The sequence below is a fragment of the Dreissena polymorpha genome, chromosome 9 (assembly GCF_020536995.1).
Source record: "Dreissena polymorpha isolate Duluth1 chromosome 9, UMN_Dpol_1.0, whole genome shotgun sequence".
Taxonomy (NCBI): Eukaryota; Metazoa; Mollusca; class Bivalvia; order Myida; family Dreissenidae; genus Dreissena; species Dreissena polymorpha.
This window is the reverse complement of record NC_068363.1, coordinates 83,191,199-83,215,450: the sequence shown is the minus strand read 5'-3', so window position 1 is coordinate 83,215,450 and position 24,252 is coordinate 83,191,199. Positions and strand designations below refer to the sequence as shown.

The 24,252-nt window shown below is 36.0% G+C and overlaps 1 protein-coding gene across 6 annotated transcripts in view; it reads left to right on the top strand.

The window, feature by feature from the left end:
* The window catches only part of LOC127843979 (bromodomain-containing protein 7-like), a 56,640-nt gene that overhangs the window by 27,368 nt on the left and 5,020 nt on the right, over positions 1–24,252 (top strand). For all 6 annotated transcript variants that reach the window (XR_008032496.1, XR_008032495.1, XR_008032494.1 and 3 more), the window contains exons 9-15: positions 1,661–1,733; positions 5,057–5,167; positions 6,030–6,165; positions 16,470–16,581; positions 19,022–19,063; positions 23,367–23,430; positions 23,621–23,776. Coding sequence is in view for 1 of the 6 variants with exons in the window: in XM_052373920.1 (XP_052229880.1) it covers positions 1,661–1,733; positions 5,057–5,167; positions 6,030–6,165; positions 16,470–16,581; positions 19,022–19,063; positions 23,367–23,430; positions 23,621–23,776 (694 nt within the window). In the remaining 5 variants the exon portion in view is untranslated. The remainder of the gene's footprint in view (positions 1–1,660; positions 1,734–5,056; positions 5,168–6,029; positions 6,166–16,469; positions 16,582–19,021; positions 19,064–23,366; positions 23,431–23,620; positions 23,777–24,252) is intronic.

The window sequence follows — 24,252 nt, the reverse complement described above, 5'->3', positions numbered from 1 at the left end:
ATATATGGCAAACACACCAAAACACAGGTGATACACACCTATATACCATGTAGGCATGTATGATGTATGGCAAACACACCAAAACACAGGTGATACACACCAACATGCAATGTAAGCATGTATGATATATGTCAAACACACCAAAACACAAATGATACACACAAATTTACCAAGTCATGTATTATACATGGCAAATACACCAAAACACAGGTGATACACACCTAAATGCCATGATGGCATGTATGATATATGGCAAACACACCAAAACACAGGTGATTCAAACCTAAATGCCATGTAGGCATGTATGATATATGTCAAACACAAAAACACAAGTGATATACACTAATTTACCAAGTCATGTATTATGCATGGCAAATACACAAAACCACAGGTGATACACACCTAAATGCCATGTAGGCATGTATGATACATGGCAAACACACCAAAACACAGGTGATTCAAACCTAAATGCCATGTAGGCATGTATGATATATGGCAAACACACCAAAACACAGGTGATACACACCAATATGTCATGTAGGCATGTATTGTACATGGCAAAAACACCAAAACACAGGTGATACACACCAATATGCCATGCAGGCATGTACCATATAGGGCAAACACACCCAAAACACCATTAAATGTTTACAAGAGTTATGGCTGTAAGAGAACTAAATATTTCAAAAAGCTCTATTTACAGATGATGATTACTCGTGCCAAATTTTGACATAGTTATGGGCCCCATGGACTTGTAATCCTTAATTACATCAGGTTTAATTTTAGACATATCTCATGAAAAGCTTCATTTTTATGCCCCCAGATCGAAAGATCGGGGGCATATTGTTTTTGGTCTGTCTGTCTGTCTGTCCGTCCGTCCGTCCGTCCGTACGTCCGTCCCAAAACTTTGACCTTCGTTAAAGTTTTGTAATAACTTTTGCATTATTGACAATATCAACTTGATATTTGGCATGCATGTGTATCTCATGGAGCTGCACATTTTGAGTGGTGAAAGGTCAAGGTCATCCTTCAAGGTCCAAGGTCAAATATAGGGGGCATTGTGTTTCTGACAAACACATTTCTTGTTTTAACATATTTTTTAATGTTCTTCCCCATGGCGAAGTGGATATGGTGCCCGCCTAGGGATCGGGAGGTCAAGGGTTCCATCCCCACTGTGGGAGTGTTCTTAAGATCTCCCATATAGATACCAAGTACTGGTTATAGTCTCAGGAAATTGACTCAAGAGGGTTTCAAATAAGAAGTACTTTTAATGCAATCAAGCTTAAATAAATAGGTTTAAACTAAACTAATATGTTTTTTATGACCATTTATGTATCCTTGTTCTTGAGCTTTCTGTCATGTTTCAATTTTAATTTAGGGTGAGACAACGCTGAGCCCGTGGTGGTGATTCTTTGGTCTTTATACACAACACATGAGTATATGACTCTAGGGGCACAGTTGTTACTGTTTTCTCTTATGTAAGAAGTTGTTTTCTCAGTCATTTATTGACAGGTTATAAACATTGGTATTATAAATACTTGAACATAATAAACAATTTCTTTAAATACTTTAAAAATATAATGAATATAATGAATAAGCTAGTAGTTAGTATTTTGATCCACACTGAACTTGTTCACTAATTTTCTCTTATGTCTTTTAGTTGAGTTTTCTGAGGAAACGAGATGATGGGACAACTTCTCTTACTGTTCTCAACACAGACAATGATGGGTTCGGTTGGTACATTTAAAGTTGCTCACAATTTTCATTATCATAGCTCATACTTAGTCTTGCAAGTTTATATATTTTTAGCTCACCTGAGCACAAGGTGCTCATGGTGAGCATTTGTGATCGCCTTTTGTCCGTTGTGCATCGTACGTTGTGCGTTGTGCGGCGTCAACATTTGCCTTGTTAACTCTTTAGAGGCCACATTTATTTCCAATCTTCATGAAATTAAGTCAGAAGGTTGGTCTCAATAATATCTTGGATGAGTTCGAAAATGGTTACGTTTGCTTGAAAAACATGGCTGCCAAGGGGCGGGGCATTTTTCCTAATATGCTATATATGGCTATAGTAAAATCTTGTTAACACTCTAGAGGCCACATTTATTATCTGATCTTCATTAAACTTGGTCAGAAGATTCATCCCAATAATATCTTGGACGAGTTCGAAAATGATGCCGGTTGGTTGAAAAACATGGCCACCAGGGGGCGGGGCATTTTTCTTTATATGGCTATAGTAAAACCTTGTTAACACTGTAGAGACCACATTTATTTTCCGATCTTCATAAAACTTGCTCAGAAGATTTGTCCCAATAATATCTTGTTATCTCAGGTGAGAGACTTTGGGCCTTTCAGGCCTTCTTGTTTTCTTATTGTTAAGTAAGTAAGCTGAATTTGGTATATAAAAGTCTATAGAAATTAAGTTGTTATTTCTACATATGTGGTGCTTAAGAAAGTGATATGTGGTTTATCATTATCCCCCCCCATAGGGGGAGGGATATTGTTTTGGCATTGTCTGTCTGTCCGTCCGCCCCTCCGTCCGTTCTTCTGTCCTTCCGGAGCCATATCTTGAAAGTGCTTTGGCGGATTTCATTGAAACTTGGTATGAGTATATATATGGATAAGAGGATGATGTACGCCAAATGGCATTGTACACCAGCTGTTAATAAGGGAGTTATGGCCCTTTGTATCTTGAAGAAATGATTTTTAATATAGCACTTTTGTGTCCGGAGCCATATCTTGAAAGTGCCTTGGCGGATTTCAGTGAAACTTGGTATGAGTATATATATGGATAAGAGGATGATGCACGCCAAATGGCATTGTACACCACCTGTTAATAACGGAGTTATTGCCCTTCGTATCTTAGTAAAATGCTTTTTAATATAAGCTTAGAGCTTTATCTCCATTAACACATGAGCCAGAGTCATGAAACTTTCCAAAGCTGTTCTCAATCATCTGAGTGTGCTTCACATTCAACACCCAGAATCATAGGGGCTAAGGTTAAGGTCACATTTTGAGGTCAAAGGTCACAAATTTGATGATTTTTTCATTATTTAGTCATTCCTTTACTATGCATCATGGGATTCTGTAATAACTGTCCACCATTTTTCTCCATTATCTAGCTGAGTGTCAAATATAAGATCCAGGTTGCTAGGGTCATGGTCAAAGTCACACACAAAGGTCAAATCACGCATTTTGATTAAATATGCCTTATTTGGTAAGGATTCTACCATATTAAAGTTCTACACCCATCCATAAACAAAATTTATTTGGCGAGGATATCAATTCAACAAATTTGCTTGTTAATTATTGGATTTTCTTTAAAATAGCGTTTGAATTTTATAATGACAATTATAGATTTAACCAATAGAATGTAATGAACATTTCAGCATTATAGAAGTGCCCCTCAGAGAGGTGCCCTGCACTCAAATCGGGAGGGGCGGAAAACTGCCCCCCTGTCAGAATTAAGTAGGCGGATATCTGCCCCTTCTCAATAATTCAAGTGTGTCAGCTTATTAAAAAAACAATGAAACGTCTGGTTTCATCATCACACCTTTATACCGTAAACAGTTACTCAAACAACAATTGTTTCTAATAAGAAGTTCAATGCAAATGGTGAGCAGTTAATTACTTATGCCAAGTAAGTTTTGAAAACATTACCTGTTATGCATTTTATTTCCATTTATGGAAATGAATAACACAAATTATCTACAGTCACGTGATAATATTATTTAAGTCCCTTTGTATGCCTTTGCAGCATTCACTATACATGAATGCCATGTAAAAGTCGTGTTTTATTAAGAGTGCGAAACATAGTCGAGTTCCACGCAGGAAAAGCGCTCATGTTAAAACATACCATGTGTCGTTACTAAATATAGACGTGCAACTCAGTGCATGTAGTACTTATTAATGATAAAATACATCGTAAATAATGCACACAATAAGAAAATATTGACCCATTGAAAATATAAAAAAATATGTAAATTTACGAATAATAAACTAAATTAAATTGGCAAAATGGATTCCTATATATAAGTTAGCAGACAATTGTCTCCGTATATATAGGCATTCATTTTGCTACCTTTAACGATAACCACCGCGATCTTTTAATCTTTAAATTGGGAGACCGGACTGACTTCAATTATTGTTACCTTTGAAGAAAGCCGCAGACGGGTTTATTATAATGAACTGTCGAATTCAGTAATTGGTGAAAACAAACAAATCAATTTTTGTTTTCAGTTTGCATAAGATTGTATTAAATTGCATGCTAACTGTTTGTTTGAACTACGGGGAAAATAATCAGCCGCAAAAACTTTTTATATAAGCAAAAAAGAGATTTTTCTTTGGTCACATAGGGGATAATCAATGTTATTATCAAGATGGCGACGTCCATGCCGATGCAGGCATTTTTCGCCGTTTTATACCCTTTATATCTTGAATTTATTTTTTTAATTTCGCTCACTTTCCAGCCATAATAGCAAAAAGTTACTGGCGTTTTTTTCATTGTAATAATCGCTCAATATATCGACTTGACTCGCTGCGAGGGGAGCACTTATCCGGGCCATCAATTCTGACAAGAGGGCACTTCTCCGCCCCCTATTTTTCAGCAGGAGGGCAGGGGGGGGGGGGTAATAGTGATTAATACTTAACATAAAATAAGTCGAGTGACAATACAGAATTTTACTTGACTTTGACTTTACCTTCAATTGCATTTGACTTAAACAAGTTGGAGATAACAATGTTCAGCTGTAGTTGTTACTTTTGTGATTAACCTGTCTCCTTTGTCTGTAGACTCTACTTATGGCAATGCTCATATAATAATTTTTAATATTACTTAGTTTGACAATTATAATTATAAATGTACATATATGATGATATTTGTGATGCTAGGCATAACATTATTAATGTGGTTTATTTCAAGACCAGTGTGTCTCAAGCATAATATTTGATAGTGTTTTCCATTAATATCAGTGTTAACTTTTCTTTTGACCAGTCAGGGTGAGATTCTGGAATTTCTGCTCACAGAACCTTTCTTTGATTACACATGCCTGTTGTAGTTGGTGAGAATGAGCGGATCATTTCTCTGGGAGCACTGACTGGCAAGCTGACCACTGGCACAGGCTCTATAGCAGGCTTCAAGGAGGACAAGAGGAACAGAGCAAGTCAGAGTGAGTGTCACAGTGGGGAGTAGAGACAATCGGTAATAGTCAGTTACAGTGAGTGGTATAGTCGGTCACAATAAGAAGTAATCAGTAACAGTAGGTACATTTGTAGAAGAGTCAGTCACCTTAGGTATTAGTCACATACTTTGGGTGGTAGAGTCAGTCATAATGGGTATTTGATCAACTCACAGTTGGGGTTAAGGTCAGTCACCATGGGTGGTTGAGCCATTCTTAGAGGGTAGTAAAGCTAGTCACTGTTGGTTGTGTCAGTCACAGTTGGTAACAGTGAGAAGAAGAGCCATTGACATATGCCATATTGAGAAGTTATGTAACTATGACTGACTGATTCCATTTCAGTCAATTATTTGACACACGGCCTTTTCAGCAACCATGTCTCTATGTATAACTGATTCCATTTCAGTCAACTATTTGACATATGGCCCATTCAACAGCCATGCCCCTGTGTATTCTGATTCTATTTCAGTCAACTATTTGACATATGGCCCATTCAACAGCAATGCCCCTTTGTATAAATGATTCTATTTTAGTCAACTATTTGACATATGGCCCATTCAACAGCCATGCCCCTGTGTATAACTGATTCTATTTCAGTCAACTATTTGACATATGGCCCATTCAACAGCCATGCCCCTGTGTATAACTGATTCTATTTCAGTCAACTATTTGACATATGGCTCATTCAACAGCCATGCCCCAATGTTTAACTGATTCTATTTCAGTCAACTATTTGACATATGGCTCATTCAACAGCCATGCCCCAATGTTTAACTGATTCTATTTCAGTCAACTATTTGACATATGGCCCATTCAGCAGCCATGCCCCAATGTTTAACTGATTCTATTTCAGTCAACTATTTGACATATGGCCCATTCAGCAGCCATGCCCCTATGTATGACAGCTCCTTTGCTAACATCTCTAAGGAGGAATCTGACCTGCTGCTGTCCACATACGGAGATGAGACTGGGATGCAATATGCACAGAGGTAGGTGCATGTAATATCATGATTGACAACACACTTGTATTTCATATTTGGCGTTTGTTAAGGAAACAATCTGTGTTTAATTCAAAAGAGAAAGAAAGCATAACTTTTGTATTTAAAGGGACCGTCAACCACGAATGACGAAAAAAGAAAAGTTCTAAAATACCGTATTTTTTTACAATTATTAGTTTATATTGATTAAAATATCAGGACTGGTATATTACTTGAAAAAAGTTAATATTTTCAGTATATTCCGTAATAAAATTTTATTCCATGATTTATACTCACCTGATACGAAATATACATTAGGATTTACCCGTATAAAATGTAAGCCGATCCGCAAAATACACAAGAAGCGTGCAAGCGTCTGGCTAACTAAGTGATCAATATCCACCCAGACGCTATGTAGCCTCAGTTTTATTTTATGTGTTGAAGTGTAAACCACGTGTGATTTGCTCTGTAAATTTCATGAATTTGTACAAGTTAGTGAATTTATTTATCAGGCATTATGTCTGATAATGCTTTTTCGGATAATGAGCACGGCGAATTAGATTCAGAATCTGTGATGGAATAACAGTTTTCCACAAAATCCTCTCGTTCAAATTCGACTCGGAAACGAACGCCACGTGCTTCCAAAAAAGACTTGGGCAGTTTAAAAGACAATGTTACGTCTCTAAATACTAAGTTTGACAGTTTATTGTCGCTGTTCGAAACTGTTGCGAGGAATTCAATATCAAATAAAGGACAAGATTCAACAGGTAATCCGGTGTTCATTGCTACTGTTTCGGATAATCGTGTTTTGGATAAGCCATCGGCTATTCGTGTTTCGGAAATTGGTGGTTCGGCCACGCAATATACGAACAAGGTCAAGATAACACCACTTTTGGTGGGTGTAGTAGACCTATTGTGAACAATTTTGACACTCTGTCATTGCAACCGGGACAAACAGAACGTCGGGACCTGTTAGGGTTGTCTGACGACTCTAGTCACAGTGATGGTGATACTCTAGTCTGCCATTGTGAGAACACTAGTAAAGAGAAGTTTATAAAGTACAGTTCTAAGACTGAAAAATTGTTGACTGATCTATTTGGAGAGGATGCAGTAGGTGAACATAAGTCGGATGAGGGCATTGTTTTGGAATGAATGTCAAATGAACATTTTGAAACAGTCCTGGAGAAGTACAGAACCATCAGATATCTCGGTTTCCAGTCAACTCGTACCTAAGTCAACTTGTACCCTAGTCAACTTGTACCCGATTTGGTCAACTCGTACTTTAGTCATTTTTCAGATTGGTCAACTCGTACCTTTTTAATATTTGTTCTTTATGGAAACAAATTGCGATGGGTGTTTGCATGCATTTGATGTTTTTTATGTTTATTGCAGGTACGAGTTGACCAAATAAAGTTATATTTTGGCATAGACTAACATAAATTGTATGGTTTTTTTACCAGGGTACGATATGACTAATTAAAGTAATTACCTAAGTATATATATATATATATATATATATATATATATATATATATTTTTATTAATATGTCCAATATACAAAGATTATATTATCTAAGAAATATATAGAAATCATTTATCTTTCAAAATATATATTTATTAACAACTATCATTATCGGTGTTAAAAGAAAATATCTTACAGTATGAATCAGTAAAATATTTGTTAACTTCTTCCATTGCATGATTTTTATAAATATTACCAAATTGCAAAATAATTATCATCCATGTCGTTACACTTGTGTATTAGTTAATAAATGTTGTTGTTGTTGTTGTAGATATATGTCTTGAATTATGGTTCGTCTGAAAATTGAGTCCATGATTAAATCAATTAATCAACACCTAAAATACTTATTAACACCTAAGTGACACGGGTCGTTAATATCGTAATTTACCTAATCTTCACCTTTGTTAAATATTGATTAACACATTACTTGACACGGGTCGTTAATATCTAAATCGATTTAATCTGCACCTTTGTAAAAATGAAGAACACCTTTGTATCCAAACTAACAACTAACCAATCAATTAAAAAGATCAGGATTAATGTGTAAAACAAACGGATATAATGAGTATTTAGATGTTTTAGCATTCTTCAATAAAATTATTAGATTTCCATGTAAATTTGAAACAACGGTCAAAATATTCGAATAATTTGAACATTAAAATAAAAAGAATGCAAGTTATTGTCTCTTGTGTTTTTATTATGGCATTTATAAAACACTTGAATAACATATACACTGTAACTCCAATATAGCGCGGTCGATGGGGTCCAAGCCGCGAAACAGCGTTATAACGGATCCGCGTTATAGGTTTTGAGCTCATTTACTGCAGGGCGCTATAAAAAACAGGTATAGAATAGACTATAATATAGGTCATGTATATTGCCATGCTGTGTTGACGCAAATACATGCATATAAACCGAATCGTATCGATAACAGTATACATACCGCTTTTCTTATGTGCACACTTATCCGATAATCCAATAAATTGCAATATCACTTAAAAGATAATAATCTTAAACATTAATGACGATATATGTTTAAGAAATTCGTAAACACAACCGCACGCATATATGCCATTTTCAGTAGTGTTAAGAGTACAGTACATTATGGGGCAGAGCTTTCATTGGACGAGCGACTTTAAATTTAGATTGAATGCAATACGACTCATGTACAAAAAGTTGTTTTAATGTGTCATACGCATGCAAAAAACGTGTTTCCCGGGGACTTTCTGATACCGCGCGAAAATGAAAGTGAAACTCTGTTAACAGTTACCGGTACACTGCGTTCGCATGTAAATAAATCGTCTGCATTATTTTATTTCTTATACACGGACTGAAAGATTAAATGACATAATACTAGAATGATAATGAAATGACAGAAAAAGTTGTTTTATACAGTAGGCAGTATATTTCACAGCCGCTTATTTAATATAGTCAAACTGCAACCATATCAAAGTAAGAATGTTTCAATCGTTTTGAATTACTTTAATTGTATAACTATCCCGCTTGCACTTAACTCATGGAAATTATCGCACTGAACCGCTCTGATGAGGAATACATGTAATAAACACTGACACGCGAGTTTTTCACACCTTTATTGACATTACACAACAGATTAACACCAATTAGCTGTCGGTGTTGTTTAACCTCGAGGCGATTATAATCGGTTCAACGGACGGTTGAATAAAGCAATCAACATGTGATTGCCGCCATCTTTGAATTGTCTGAAAATACATGAAGTTGCATATTACGGATTTGAATCAGAAATCAAATGGAAGGTTGGAGAAAAAATGGGATCCAAGCACCCTCCGCGTTATATTGGATTCAGCGTTATAACGGAGCACGTTATATTGGAGTTACAGTGTACTACATTCACATTTAACACAAAAAAAAACAATATATTTCACACAGGGTAACAAACAAACCATCTTATACAAATACTTCATACATGTATTAAACACAAGAACTTTTATTAAAATTAATACAACTACCGACATAGATTATGTACAGCAACAAAGTTTCACACTTACAACAGAAACAGAACCAACACTTGTTTTCAATGACCACAAGCTTGTTCACACAGATCAACACATTGTTAAAAATCATATTAAAGATAATTTCTAAAAAAAATAAATGATAACAGTTCTGTTTTATAAACATGATTTATGCATGCATCAATATTTAGTATACTCTTTAGGATAATAGTTTCAACTTAATAATCATATTCTACATATCTAATTTCTATATGATTTAGTAATTGTTCTCAATGTTAACTATATTAGGTTAATACGACACTCAATCAATCAATTAACACAGACCGTTATCTCTTTAATCTCTTAATTAATCGACATTGATCAATAAAGGCCAGTTGCTACTTCACACAGTGCAATACACGCGAGAATTATTGGAAGTTGATCAGTTTAGTAAATTGAATATTGATGATGTTTTTATTGAGATTTAAGGATGTTTATATGAATTTTAAATTTATTTTCCTATGCAGGGATCGACAAGATTATAATAAATTAGATAATCCGACAGACGGTGGTTATATATTGCTGAATGAAAGAATCATAAACAACGCAAGAAGTAACACTCAAAATCTCATAATCTTAATGATTATAATACACATATTAATGTACAAATAATATATAAATTTAATATATACAGCTTATATATAAAATAATAAATGATGCACTTTATATTGTGTACATTATAATTTAGACTTTACATACTCACCAGTTCCAAATAGTGTATTTTAAATGATTATAGCTAGTAATAATGATAAAATAATAAAAACTGAATAGCTATATTTTATTGAGATGTTTTTATTATATACAATTGACAAATTAAATTAAACAAACCAGTTCCACAAAGCCGATGCTGCCAACGTTCACAAACGTCGCGGACCCGATACCGTATATACGTATGTACTGACGCTATATATTATCAAGATGTAAATGCCATCAGTTATAACAAAAAAAAGGTTTGTATTCCTCAGTTTACGCTTCTATAGAGGTCTGTTTCTCGAATGAAACTTATTAACAAAAATATAAAGGGATTACTTACCAGATTTACAGTGTCTGTGTTGCCATCTATCACATTCATCGCACATAATGGCCTTACACTCATCGGAAACAATATGTCTACAAACAAAACAAACACTGTCCCTATCTCCCTTATCCATGATGAAGCAGATTAATTAAACAAAACACTTTTAAATCATAATCCACGATAAACAATAAATGAAAATAAGTCCAAGACACGAAACACTGAGTCCGTATTTAGTTTCAAGATATTAATGATTAATGATTCAAGCTTTCTTCTTCTTCATTATTTTTTATCGAGTGCACCGGGATTGTCTCCCATATGGCCATCGCCCCCAGAAAGACGTGTTAGTTGGTTACGGGGGATAGTGCAAGATACAGGAGACACCCCGTTCCAGAGGTGACCCTGGGTCTTTTAGTGCCCGGTGTATAGCACCTAGTACACTGCACCTCGGTTTAACGTCTCATGCGAAAGACGAGTTAGTAGGTGAGGTGCAGCGGGGGATCGAACCAGCGATCTCTGGATTGTGAAGCCAGTGTGTTACCACTAGACCACGGATCCGCTACATGATTAAAGCCAATCTGCAAAGCCTATATATAGTAATTTGGGGATTTACTCATATAAAAGTGAGAAAAACATACTCCTTTAACTTCAAAGTGGATCATACCTTTAATTGGTTAAGTCATCATGCGGTGTTTACAATCAAACATTTTATCAAAGAAAATGCCGACAACTTCCTGCGCGTGTCATTTTAGATGCACGACAAACAAATTGTTTAACAAATTGCCGACGGTGTTCATAGTAGTCAACATTTTATCAAACAAAACGCCGACAAACATGTCCTTTATAATTATACACGTGTGAAAAATAATGAACTTGTCTACTTTTGAAAAAACAACATTTTTTTTGTATAACCTTTATCTTTATTCATATAAAAAAACATACACAAAAACATATTTCACGTCTTTGAGATATATATAAATAATTTTTAGGAGGGTACGTGTTGACCAATTCGGGTACGAGTTGACCAAAAATCGGGTACGAGTTGACCAAATCGGGTACGAGTTGACCGAAGGTACGAGTTGACTTAGGTACGAGTTGACTAGCTCCCAATATCTCTGCATTTAGAGACTCTTACAAGAATTCATTTCCTGTCAGTGACAGCACAGAGGAAATGCTTACGGTACCTAGCTTGGACAACATTGTCAAAAGCCTCTTGTTGAAGCGGTTTGGATCTAAGGCTGGCACTAAAGGTCAGTCACTTCATACCCAACCACTAAAATCACTTGAAAAAATTGCATATCCGGGACAACATGCAGCTCGTATGGGCATAATAGTCAATGTGTACATTCAGAATGCGTTGGGCAATTTGCTTACACTGTTGCAAGACAAGTCACCAAATATGGACTTAGCAATTCAATGTGTTAGGGATATTTTTGCGATGAGTAATAAGTCCCTGGATCAAACAGCACGATGTGGATCATTACATCATTTGATTAGACAGCGTGCTGCCATGGCAGATACTGGACTGAATGAGTTTAATGATATCAAGACACATGTTTTGGAGCTACCATTGACACATGATGGTGTGTTTGGTGGAGGACTAGAGAAAAAGTTGAAAGAAAGACAAGAAATAAACAAGCAGTTGTCTGATTTGCTCCCAGAGGTTGACAAGTAAAGGAAATTTCCAATTAGTTCGGCCACAGCTTCAGGTGCTCAGTGGAAGAGGCCACGCTTTCATGCAGATGACAGATTCCGTCAATCTGCATACGGGGACACGCACCAGAGCAGACAACCCAGATCATTGGCAGGGTTCACAATTCCGAAGGTGCCCAAGCCTAGTACACCAAGAACTGCTATGGTAAGTTCATTTCATCTAAAATCAAAACAATGACCTGAATATGATGAAACCAGAAATACCAGTTGGGGGTCGCCTCAAACATTTCTATAAAAAATGGGAACAAATAACAGAGGATCAATGGATTCTCGATATCATCAAACAAGGCTGCAAACTAGAATTTCTAAAAAAAAACAGCATTCAATTGGGTAAAACAAACGAAAATAAACAAACACAATTCACATATTATACTTCAGGAGGTAGACGAGTTATTGCAGAAAAAAGCAATAAAAATAGTTCCTCAGAACCAAATTCAGAGCGGTTTCTACAGTACGCTTTTTTAGTAGAAAAGAAAACTAGAGATTTGAGACCAGTAATAAACTTGAGGCCCCTCAACAGGTATTTAAAAACACAGCATTTCAAAATGGATACAATGCAATCAGTTTTGAATCTAGTTCGGAAAGGAGATTTTGCGGCCTCAATAGATCTGAAGGATGCTTATTTACACATCCCAATATTTGTCCAACATCGCCAGTATCTTCGATTTTGTGTAGCAAAAACAGTTTACCAGTTTGTAGCTTTACCATTCGGCCCAAAGTCAGCACCAAGAACCTGGACAAAAATAGTGTCTGTAGTTGCAGCCTACATAAGAAGACAGGGCTTGCGTCTAGCAGTATATTTAGATGACTGGTTAGCACTAAGTAATCTCAAATTAAGGCTCAAACCGGATCTAGAGAGGGTAATATATCTCCTGATCGAACTAGGATTCATAATAAATGTCAAGAAGTCTATGTTGGTACCAACACAACAGATAACTTACATTGGAGGGCTTTTCAATCTAAAATTAGGTTTGGTCACTCCCACATTGGAGCAGAAAGATTGCTCAAATAGTTCAGGACATAATGGCAAACAGTCTATCCACAGCACGGCAATATTTACAACTGCTAGGGCTAATGGCTTCGTGTTTGAATCTAATACCACATGCTCGACTTCACATGCGTCCCATACAATTACATCTTCTGCATTTCTGGAGACCCAGTACAAAAGATCTGGATTATCAAATTCCTATCACAATTCACTTGCAGAAACATCTGTCATGGTTGTTAAATCCAGTCAACATTACGATAGGCCAATCTTTTCAACCATGGACAGCAAACAAAGTTCTAGAGACCGATGCATCCATGACGGGATATGGTGCATGTCTGAGGAATCAAATTATTCAGGGAACATGGTCACAAGAGCAGTCCTTAAAACACATAAACAGTCTGGAAATGGAAGCAATTTTCATAGCGTTGCAGAGGTTTCAGCCACTTCTAAACAATCAGAGGGTTCTAATACGAACAGACAATGTAACTTGTGTACAGTATTTGAACAAACAAGGGGGGACAAAATCTCCACAACTCTGCTACCACACTTGGCAAATTTGGCAGTTTGCAATTCAAAGCAACATATCATTAGAAGTTGCTCATATTGCAGGCAAGTTAAATATTCTACCCGATCAGCTCAGTTGTTTTTGAATAAAACCAACAGAATGGAGCCTTCATCATTCTGTAGTACACCAAATTTTTCAAACATGGGGAAAACCTCAGATTGGTCTGTTTGCTTCAATACACAATCGGAAAACACTGATGTTTTGTTCATGGATTGCCCATCAAGAAGCCCTAGCCACAGATATATTAACAATTCCATGGGAAAGAATGTTTGCCTATGCTTTTCCACCATATGTCTCATTCCCAGAGTCATAAAATACATGAAACAGTACAATTGCAAAATAATACTGATAGTTCCATTTTGGCCGCGACGCCATTGGTTCCCGGAACTGTTGGAAATGTGTGTAGCCCATCCACTGAAGTTACCAGTTGTTCCAAAATTACTACAACAACCACAAACTCAAATATTTCATCCAAACCCCGAAGTATTCAATCTGACTGCATGGCTTCTATCAACAAATTGTTCAGAGATAAAGGCTTTTCAAAGAGAGTTAGAACACTTCTCACAGCCAGTTGGAGAGCAGGAACACAAAAATATTAATCATCCAAGTTTATCAAATTCAGTCGCTGGTGTTCTGAATGGGAAATTGATAAATATTCAGCAACCTTAACTGACTGTGCAGAATTTCTAACTTCTCTATACAAAGAAGGTTTACAATACAGAACAATCGCAGGCTATAGGTTAATGCTTTCTGTTGTATTACCTCCTATTGACTATACTCCAGTTGGTCAACATCCATATGTAATCAGACTTCTGAAAGGAGTGTTTAACTTGAGACCTCCCATTAGTAGATTGCTACCAGCGTGTGGGGATCTTCTCAAAGTCTTAACAGCCATACACAAATTTCCATTTGAACCTTTGAGGAAAACTTCGCTTAAATATATCACTATAAAGCTGTTTTTCTTACAGTGATCACCACATACAGACAGGTCAGTGACCTTCAAGCGTTAAGGCTTGGAGAAGGTGCCGTGTCAGTTCAAGCCAAAGGAATAACGTTTGTAAGACAAGGTTTGTCTAAGCAAGACCGACCTGGACACAAACCAGTTAATATATTTGTTCCTATGTTCAAGCAGAACAAACTGTTAGACCCAAAAAGGGCCATTGCTATTTATCTTAAATAAACTGAGACATTCAGAAATAAAAATGGCAGAGACGAGTCTAGTTTATTCTTGACAGTGAATGCACCTCATGAAAAGGCATCAGCAAAAACATTATCTTCTTATATTGTGAAGACTATTCAGGAAGCTTATGACAGTCCAAAGAAAAAAGTTAAAGCACATTCTACTCGTTCTATAGGTCCATCATGGGCTTTGTGTAATGGTGCTTCCGTTAAGGCAATACTGGAAGCAGCAGATTGGTCAAGTGAAAGTACATTTATAAAGTTTTATGTTAGGAATGTAACTCCTAGTGTTCTGCAGCTAGGATCTTAGTGAACATATCATAAATTGTGGATTAAAGTTTTTATTTTATGCGGATTGTGCAGGAAAAGATATTTCCACACAGTACATTTGTATTTTAAAAAAGGGTTGATTATCAAGATTGGTATAATCTACAAACTTCAAGTAGAAGATCATGTAAATAGTCAACAAGAAGTTGCAAATACATGACCACCATTGCTTAGAAATCATCCTAATGTATATTTTGTATCAGGTGAGTATAAATCATGGAATAATATTTTACAATTTGTTCTCAAGTAATAGTTTTATGAATGGATTTATACTCACCTTATGGGTACCTCCCACCTCCCCTCATGTATTTGAGGGGTTTACATTTCAACTACATAAAACTGAGGCTACATAGCGTCTGGGTGGATATTGATCACTTAGTTAGCCAGACACTTGCACACTTCTTGTTTATTTTGCGGATCGGTTTACATTTTATATGGGTAAATCCTAATGTATATTTCGTATCAGGTGAGTATAAATCCATTCATAAAATTATTACTTGAGAACAAATTGTAAAATTTTGCGATGTGAAATTGAAAGTTCATCACGAAAATAGGTGACATAACGAAATACACACTATAAATAACGCAAGTACATTGTAGATTGATAATTTTATGTATAAAATATATACAATTCAGTACGCATGCACAATTTGCATTCCTGGGTTTACCACGTGACGATGATGATCAAACTAGTTTGGTTATTTATAGTTAACTGGTAGTTACCTGGTACACATTCCCAGTAAAAAAATTTTACCGAATGTATGAAAATATGAAAACTTAGCAACTTTTTTCAAGTAATGTAATATACCAGTCGTGATATTTTAATCAATATAAACTAATAATAAAAAAATATGGTATTTTAGAAATTTTCTTTTTTCATCATTCGTGGTTGACGGTCCCTTTAAAAATACATATTATACATATTATATTTGTGATCAGTTAAGAATAATCTCTCCGTGTCATTGCATGTGTGGCAGTGTGATGAAGTTTGTAGAGGACGCTGAGGATGACTGCACAAAGATTGTGGACAGCTTGTTGGACGTACTGACCAAGGGACAGCACTCTGCCACCATGAAACAGATACACGAGGTAACCAGTCTCACAGCGCTGTGCTTTCAATAGGACATGGCAACTGTGGCACTAGTGGTCACTGTTGTTCATCCTCTTGCAGTCCTCTACAATGCTTATGCAGACATTTTCCTTGGGATCAGATCTGGTCCCATCCACATGGTCACATGTTTTATACAAACTTCAATAGCACTATTCTTATTTTCTATATCCATGATTGTTAGAGGTATTGATTCTGGTATGTGATATAGTAGTGTCATCCTGTAAAAAGATTGTCTCCCAACCCCCTGTTGTTAAACAGTGATCAGTCCCTGAGGATTTTATGATTCTATAAACTGTGTTTAAAAAACAACATAAAATAACAATTGTAAAGTCCAGAGATATTATATTTGATAAGCATCATATGCTGGATCCCATCATTAATGTAGTCATATAAAGTTCTAGTTTAGAATGGCAACATAATTATAGTGAGGCCCTGGATATATAGTGTTAAACTTTGCTTCTGGAATACCTTGTGGGTCAATGGATTATAAAGTACAATTGCAAAATGGTCATGAACTCGGTTGTAATTGTAAAGTAAGCACTTATGGGACACTTTGCCTTTTTGTAAATAGGATGTGGGAGTTAGTTTTCATACAGTTATTTACAAAATAAAATTTTTATGAAACTAAAAAATATGTTATCTTAAAAAATTAGAAGATGAAATGCATAGGAACATAAGGTCATATCCATGTCCAGAAAAGTTCAGTCTTCTTTTTTAGCTCACCTGAATGCTCAGGTGTGATTTTGTGACCGGTCTTTGTCCGTTGACCGTATGTCCGTCAGTCTGTACGTTGTCCGTCCGTCCTTATTTGTTCGTTAACACTCTAGAGGCCACATTGTCCTATCTTCATGAAACTTGGTCAGAAGTTTTGTCCCAATGAAATCTCGGTCGAGTTCGAAACTGGGTCGTGTCGGGTTAAAAAACTAGGTCACTAGGTCAAAACAAAGAAAAACCTTGTAAACACTGTAGAAGTCACATTTCATGCCCAATCTTCATGTAACTTTGTCAAAATGTTTGCCTTAATGATATGTTGGTTGAGTTCAAAAGTGGTCTGGGTCCGTTAGAAAAACATGGCCGCCAGTGGGCGGGGCAGTTTTCCCTATTTAGCTATAGGGAAACCTTGTAAACACTCTAGAAGTCACAATTTTTGCCCAATCATCATGAAAGTTGGTCAAAACATTGGTTTTTTTGATATCTCGGATGAGTTCGAAAATGGTCCAGATCAGTGAAAAAACATGGCCGCCAGTGGGCGGGGCATTTTTCTCTATATGTATATAGTGGCAGTTTTCCCTATTTGGCTATAGAGAAACCTTGTAAACACTCTAGAAGTCACAATTTTTGCCCAATCATCATGAAAGTTGGTCAAAACATTGGTTTTATTGATATCTCGTACGAGTTCAAAAATGGGTCAGATCGGTGAAAAAACATGGCCGCCAGTGGGCGGGGCATTGTTCTCTATATGTATATAGTGAAAACATGTTAACACTCTAGAAGTCACATTTTTGGCCCAATTTTCATGAAATTTTGTCAGAACATTTGTTTCCTTAATACGCGAGTTGAGTTCAAAAGTGGTTCCGGTCAGTTGAATAACATGGCTGCAGGGGGGGGGGGGGCAGTTTAAATATATTTATATAGTAAAAAAAAGCTTGTGAACACTCTAGAAGTCACATTATTTGCCCAATCATCATGAAACTTGGTGAAAAGACATGGCGGCAAGGGGGTGGGGCAGTTTTCCTTATGTGACTAGAGAGAAACCTTGTGATCGAACACTATAGAAGTCACATTTTTAGCCTAATCATTGTGAAACTTAGTCAATACATTGGTTTTATTGATTTCTCTGACAAGTTGGAAAATTGCTCAGATCGGTGAAACACACTTTTTAGCTCACCTGATTGCTCAGGTGAGGTTTTAGGATTGGTTTTTGTCCGCTGTCTGTCCGTCCACATTTGGTTTGTAAACACTCTAGCATTCACATTTCTTAAGCATTCTTTATCAAAGTTGCTGAAAGATCTCGGTCAAGTTTGATAATGAGCAAAATCACATAATTAATGCCATAATTATTGCCCATAGATTGTCCAAATTTTCAGTATATTATACAAAATTCTTGTAAACACTCTAGAGGTCACAATTTTGTTTCAGATTTTATGAATCTTGGTCATAATATTTATTTTTGTTCAATAATGATGAAACTGGACCAGGATTTTTGTCTGGACAATATCTAGGTCAAGTTTGACATTTGGTAAAGATTGAATGAACTGACTCCTCTCAGGTGAGCGAACTAGGGCCATCTTGGCCCTCTTGTTATTATTGTATGCTGGGTATGCTTTTATATACTTTGTGTTTAATGTTTTGAAAAAAAACACAACTAAATAAATTTATAATGTTTCAGCATGTTTTATCTTCTCTAAAATTTTCCAGAAGCGAAAACAGGATGAAAAACAGAAAGCAGCCCTTAAAAAGGTACAAGTTAAATGCTTAAAATAAGTTATTGTTTTACAAAGTTCTATGAATTTATGCAACATAATAAATAAAATAAAATATACTAAACTTGCATTTAGAGAAAGAATGTGTCATCTACTAATTGAGGAAAAGGTAAATAAATATAAGATATGCTCTGCAATTAGCAGAATAAGCTCCTTTCAGTACTGCCTTTTGCCTGTCATACCTTGTTTGTTAACTTTTTATGCCCCCAGATCTAATGATCAGGGGATATATTGTTTTTGGCCTGTCTGTCTGTTTGTCATTGTATGTGTGTGTCTGTCTAGAAACTTTAACCTTGCTCATAAAATGAAAACTCTTGGGTCTATGTTCTTGAAACTTCACATCTACATGCATTTCATTGAGATCTACAATCAAACATGGTTTGAGGTCACTAGGTCAAAGGTCATTGTGACCTTTACATTAAAAATATAACCTTGTTTCTAAAACAGCTGCCGTGCGGATTCAAAAGGGAAGTAGGGGGCATTGTGCTTAACAAACACAGCTCTTGTTATTGTACTACATTTTCTCCTAAGTTGCTGCCATTTGAAAAATATGGCCACCAAGGGCGGGGAATTTTCCTTCTTTGGGTGAAGTCAGTAATGTTTCAGTTGTTTTTGCCCTGTATGTTTGTTGGTTTGTTTGTTGGTTTGTTTACGTCAAACTTTAGCATTGGCCATAACTTTTGCAATATTGAAGAGAGCAACTTGATATTTGGCATGCATGTGTATCTCATGGAGCTGCACATTTTGAGTGGTGAAAAGTCAATGTCAAGGTCATCCTTCAAGGTCAAAGGTCAAATATATGGGGGGGGGGACATAGTGTTTCACAAACACATCTTGTTTTTCTTTATTTTTTACAGCCTGTGCACATAGCACAATAAACCAAGATATTCGAAAACTGAAACATAATTGGAAAATTGAAACAATATTAATATGATTATAATTACCAGTCGTCCAATTGTTTATGTGTGTATGTTTAACTGCATGTTTAAATTTATATTATAAAATGCTTCAAAATTGGGTTGCTGTATAATAAACTCAATAAAACAGTGATTTTTTTAGCTCGGCCGTTTTCGGAGAAAACCTGAGGTATTGTCATAGCCAGCTCGTCGTCCGCCATCCGCCGTGCTAAAACCTTTACATTGGCTCTAAAATCAAAGTGCTTCCACCTACAACTTTGAAACTTCATTTGTAGATGCACCTTGATGAGTTCTAGGTTCACTAGGTCAAAAGTCAAGGTCAATGTGACCTCTAAAAAAGAATAAAAAAATATGACAAGCTTTTATTTATTTAAAACTGCACCCGCAGCCGAACATTGACACTTGTTATGCGGTGCTCTTGTTACCCTATGCGTCCTGCGTCCCAGACACACACAAATGGCCATAGACGGAAAGTTTTAGAATATATCACATCACTCCCACTTTATTCAAGTAGCCAGTCCAGCCAAGATTCCTTGTGTTATTATTTCACTTTCTGTACGGGGTAAAATGTATGTTAACATGGTGCTCCTTACTTAAAGATTGCACCACTTGGATATTCAATTACTTTGAACCAATGAGATTGGTCGTTACCGTATACGTGCGCTTATAAGACGCATTTTTGAGACTTAAATTAATAAGTTACAGTTGGGGTCGCGTCTTATAAGCGAGATACTGGTGAAAATAAAAAAAAAAAAATCAAAATATCGAGTTTACTGGGCTTATGCTAGCCAAGTTGGACACTTGTCAGTTGTTTTGAATCATCGCGGCAGCCATTTGCATTTTCTCTAAAGTCTGTATTGGCCCGTACCGTGTATCGGAACGCTATGTTCAGTTACCGATTTATTTGTAATAAAATGTATTGTTACTGATTTTGTTGTCTATTATTTTCAATTTGAATTTTGTTATTTTTGGGGCGTAAGAAGTTATATTGTCCGTGATTATTCTTGAAAAGTTTTTATCACCTGATTGTCTGCGCGCGACGTCGTTAAATGCCATATAAATTGGTCATTACAGTATACGTGTGTAAGCGGCAACACGATGCCAACATGCTTAAAACAACAGCAAAATCAATTTTCAGTAAACACGCTGCCGATTACAAATGCTATTTGACAAGTTTGTATCACCTGATCGTCTTTGTTCCACGTTGTTAATTTTCAATTAAGACATAATTGGCAATTAGGGTATCCTCTGAAATAAGTTACCAGTTTGCAACTGTCAATTGTTAAATAAACACGTTTATTCAGACGAACCACTTATACTGATGACACATTATTTATTAGGGGCCAACAACGACGGGAGCAAAGAGCGACCGCATGCAATTATCCGCATATGGCTTTCTTCTCGACACGTGATTTCGATATGCGCTTCGGAGTCTATCACTCTATCACGCGATTGGCTAATTTTATGAAAGTAGGCGTTACCTATTGTTGAAAGACAATGGGCGTAAAATTTGCATAATCTAGGTAATAAAACTAAACGCTTTCAAAATATCTGCCTATTAGATTTCAATACCTGTCAAACAATACAATTAAGATGACTGACACGATCAATTTTGCTTGTGCATTGATATTACGAACGTAATATGTTTTATGTTTGCAATTGTTAGGGCAAATGATTAATACGCAGTTGTTAGAAATTTTGTCAATTTGATAATTATTTTTATTGCATGAATAATACTTGAAAATAAATTAAAACCCACTAATATATCACAAAATAAACAAATATTTTTTTCTTTGTTGTTTGATTGTTTTATTTTTCAGACTTGCGTGAATTACTAATTGTATGCAGCGCGAGTTTGAAAAATTCTCAATGTTTTACTAATTGATGATTTTCTTTAACATTCTGCCATTTTTCGGCCATGTTCTGGCCGATGAATACGGCAAAATTTGACCGCGTCTTACACGCGGGTCAGTCTCAAATCCACCCATTATAAAGTCCGAAGTCGGGGTGCGTCTTATAAGCGAGGGCGTCTTATAAGCGCACGTATACGGTAGTAAAATGTGTAAGGGCATATGGTTTAAGAGTAAATAGTTACATCTGAAAAGCAAATTGTTCATGACATATAGTTAACATTTACATCTGAAAAGCAAATGGTTTGTTTAGTCAGCTAAAATTTGTCTGAAAAATGGGCCCTAAGCGGAAACATACCAGCGAAGGCCAGCAGTTGTTGTTTTTTCAAAGTGATGCAAGGTCTTGCCCATCTAAATCAACAACCACCGTTTCCAGTGACGACTCAAACAATGTTCTTCCAAAAAAGCTACATGTTATAATAGAGAGTGGGAAAAACTGTTTAGCTGACCATCCTTTGACGATTAATTCAAGATTATGTACTGCACATTATGCAAGGATACTAAAAAGTTTAATGACATGATAAAAATACACATATTGAATTAAAAAAAACAACAACCAAAAGTCACTTTACATAAGCATTTTTTCAGCAAATTTTAGACCTGGTTACTGCTTCTCATTTGTTTATTTGTCTGTGTTTGTATATTTGCTCAATTCAACAATAGAAAGTTTATAATACTTGGGACTTTCACTTTCTGTTTAGGACTCACACATGTTTGTATATTTGCTCAATTCAACAATAGAAAGTTTATAATACTTGGGACTTTCACTTTCTGTTTAGGACTCACACATTTTTTGTCTTGTGAGTCCTAGGACTGACATACTGTTAAATTGTTAACAAAATCACTGAACCAATTCTTGTTTTTTTGTAAAGTTTGTCATTTTACTGGGACAAATTTGGTCAGATTTATAGTAAATAGTCACCATTAAGTTGCCATTTAAAAACAGTCTGAAAGAATATTTGTCCTTATGAAATCTCAGCTGGGATTGAAACTGGGCTATGTGAAGTCAAAAACTAGTTCAAATTTGAAAAAGCTTGTTGACCCTCCAGAAGTCAATGCATTCTATGTCCAATCTTCCTGAAAATTTGTCAAAACCTTATCACCTAATATCTCAGCAAAGTTGTTGAAAATCTGTCAAGAAATTAAATGTTATGTTTCATAAAGTAATTATTCTTAACCCACCTTCTAAAAATAGTTAAGTTCCTTCGGGTCTCTGTTAAGTGCCTTAGGTTACCATGACCCTCTTGTTTGATTTTGTTCTAGTCTCTTTTTTAGCTAGCTGGTGTTGATTAATGGTTTGTGTATTTTGGCAATTAAAAAAGTTAGTAGGTGTTGCTGTTTAGGATAGTATTTATTTTGGTGTGTGATGTGTGCCATTTGTATATTCCTATTAATTGACTTGCAATGTTTTTAACAGCATTTTGTCAACTTTGATATGTTATCTGTGTTTCAGACTATGATGTTCAGCCAGAATGACCCAGAGGAGGCTGATTTCTCTACAGCAAACACTACTGCAGGTATGCATGACTCTATGAGTCTCAACTTTGGATTGTTCCCTTCCAAAAAATAGTCTTGATATTAGATATCTGTATATTTATATGTATACTGGGTATGCTAAAATGTAGAATATCTGTATATCTATATTTATACTGTCTGTGTTCAGATGTAGTATATCTGTATATCTCTATGTATTCTGGGTGTGTTCAGATGGTGGCGAGGGCAAGCCCGATGTACAGCAACGTCTGGACCGGACAGCGGACCTCCTGAGGGAGCTTCATCAGGCCCAGCATGAAAGGTTGAGTCAGCGACCTCCCCCGCACCTGACCAACACCCTGGGACCTGGCGACACAGAGAAACACCTAGGTAACATGGCACTCACACATGCATGGTTATACTGTTGAATGGAACATTTCTTTACAAGATATGTTTCTAAATGTCAGAACTCCTAAGCTTGGACAGAACTTGAAAATATTATGTGAACAGTTAGATAACCAAATCTCCAATTCTAAGTCTTAATTGTTTTTGGTTAATACTATACATGTTATAAGTAACCTAACGTTTTCACTGAATGGGGACTTCAGGTTTATCCTTTGCTGAATTCTGATGAAAATTCAATGAAAGTTGGTGTACTAAGTAAGAAGGATTATGCAGGACCATTTGCTAGGGCACTTATACTTAAAATGGAGCTAAAGTGAATGTTATAATCAAAAAGTACTTAAATAAGATGATGAAACTTGGCTGCTGAAGTTCAACATTGTGTATATTGGTATACACATGGGACTATGGGTTTGCTATTTGTCTGTCTATTTCAACCTCTGACCATTTATTGGTCTTTCGAT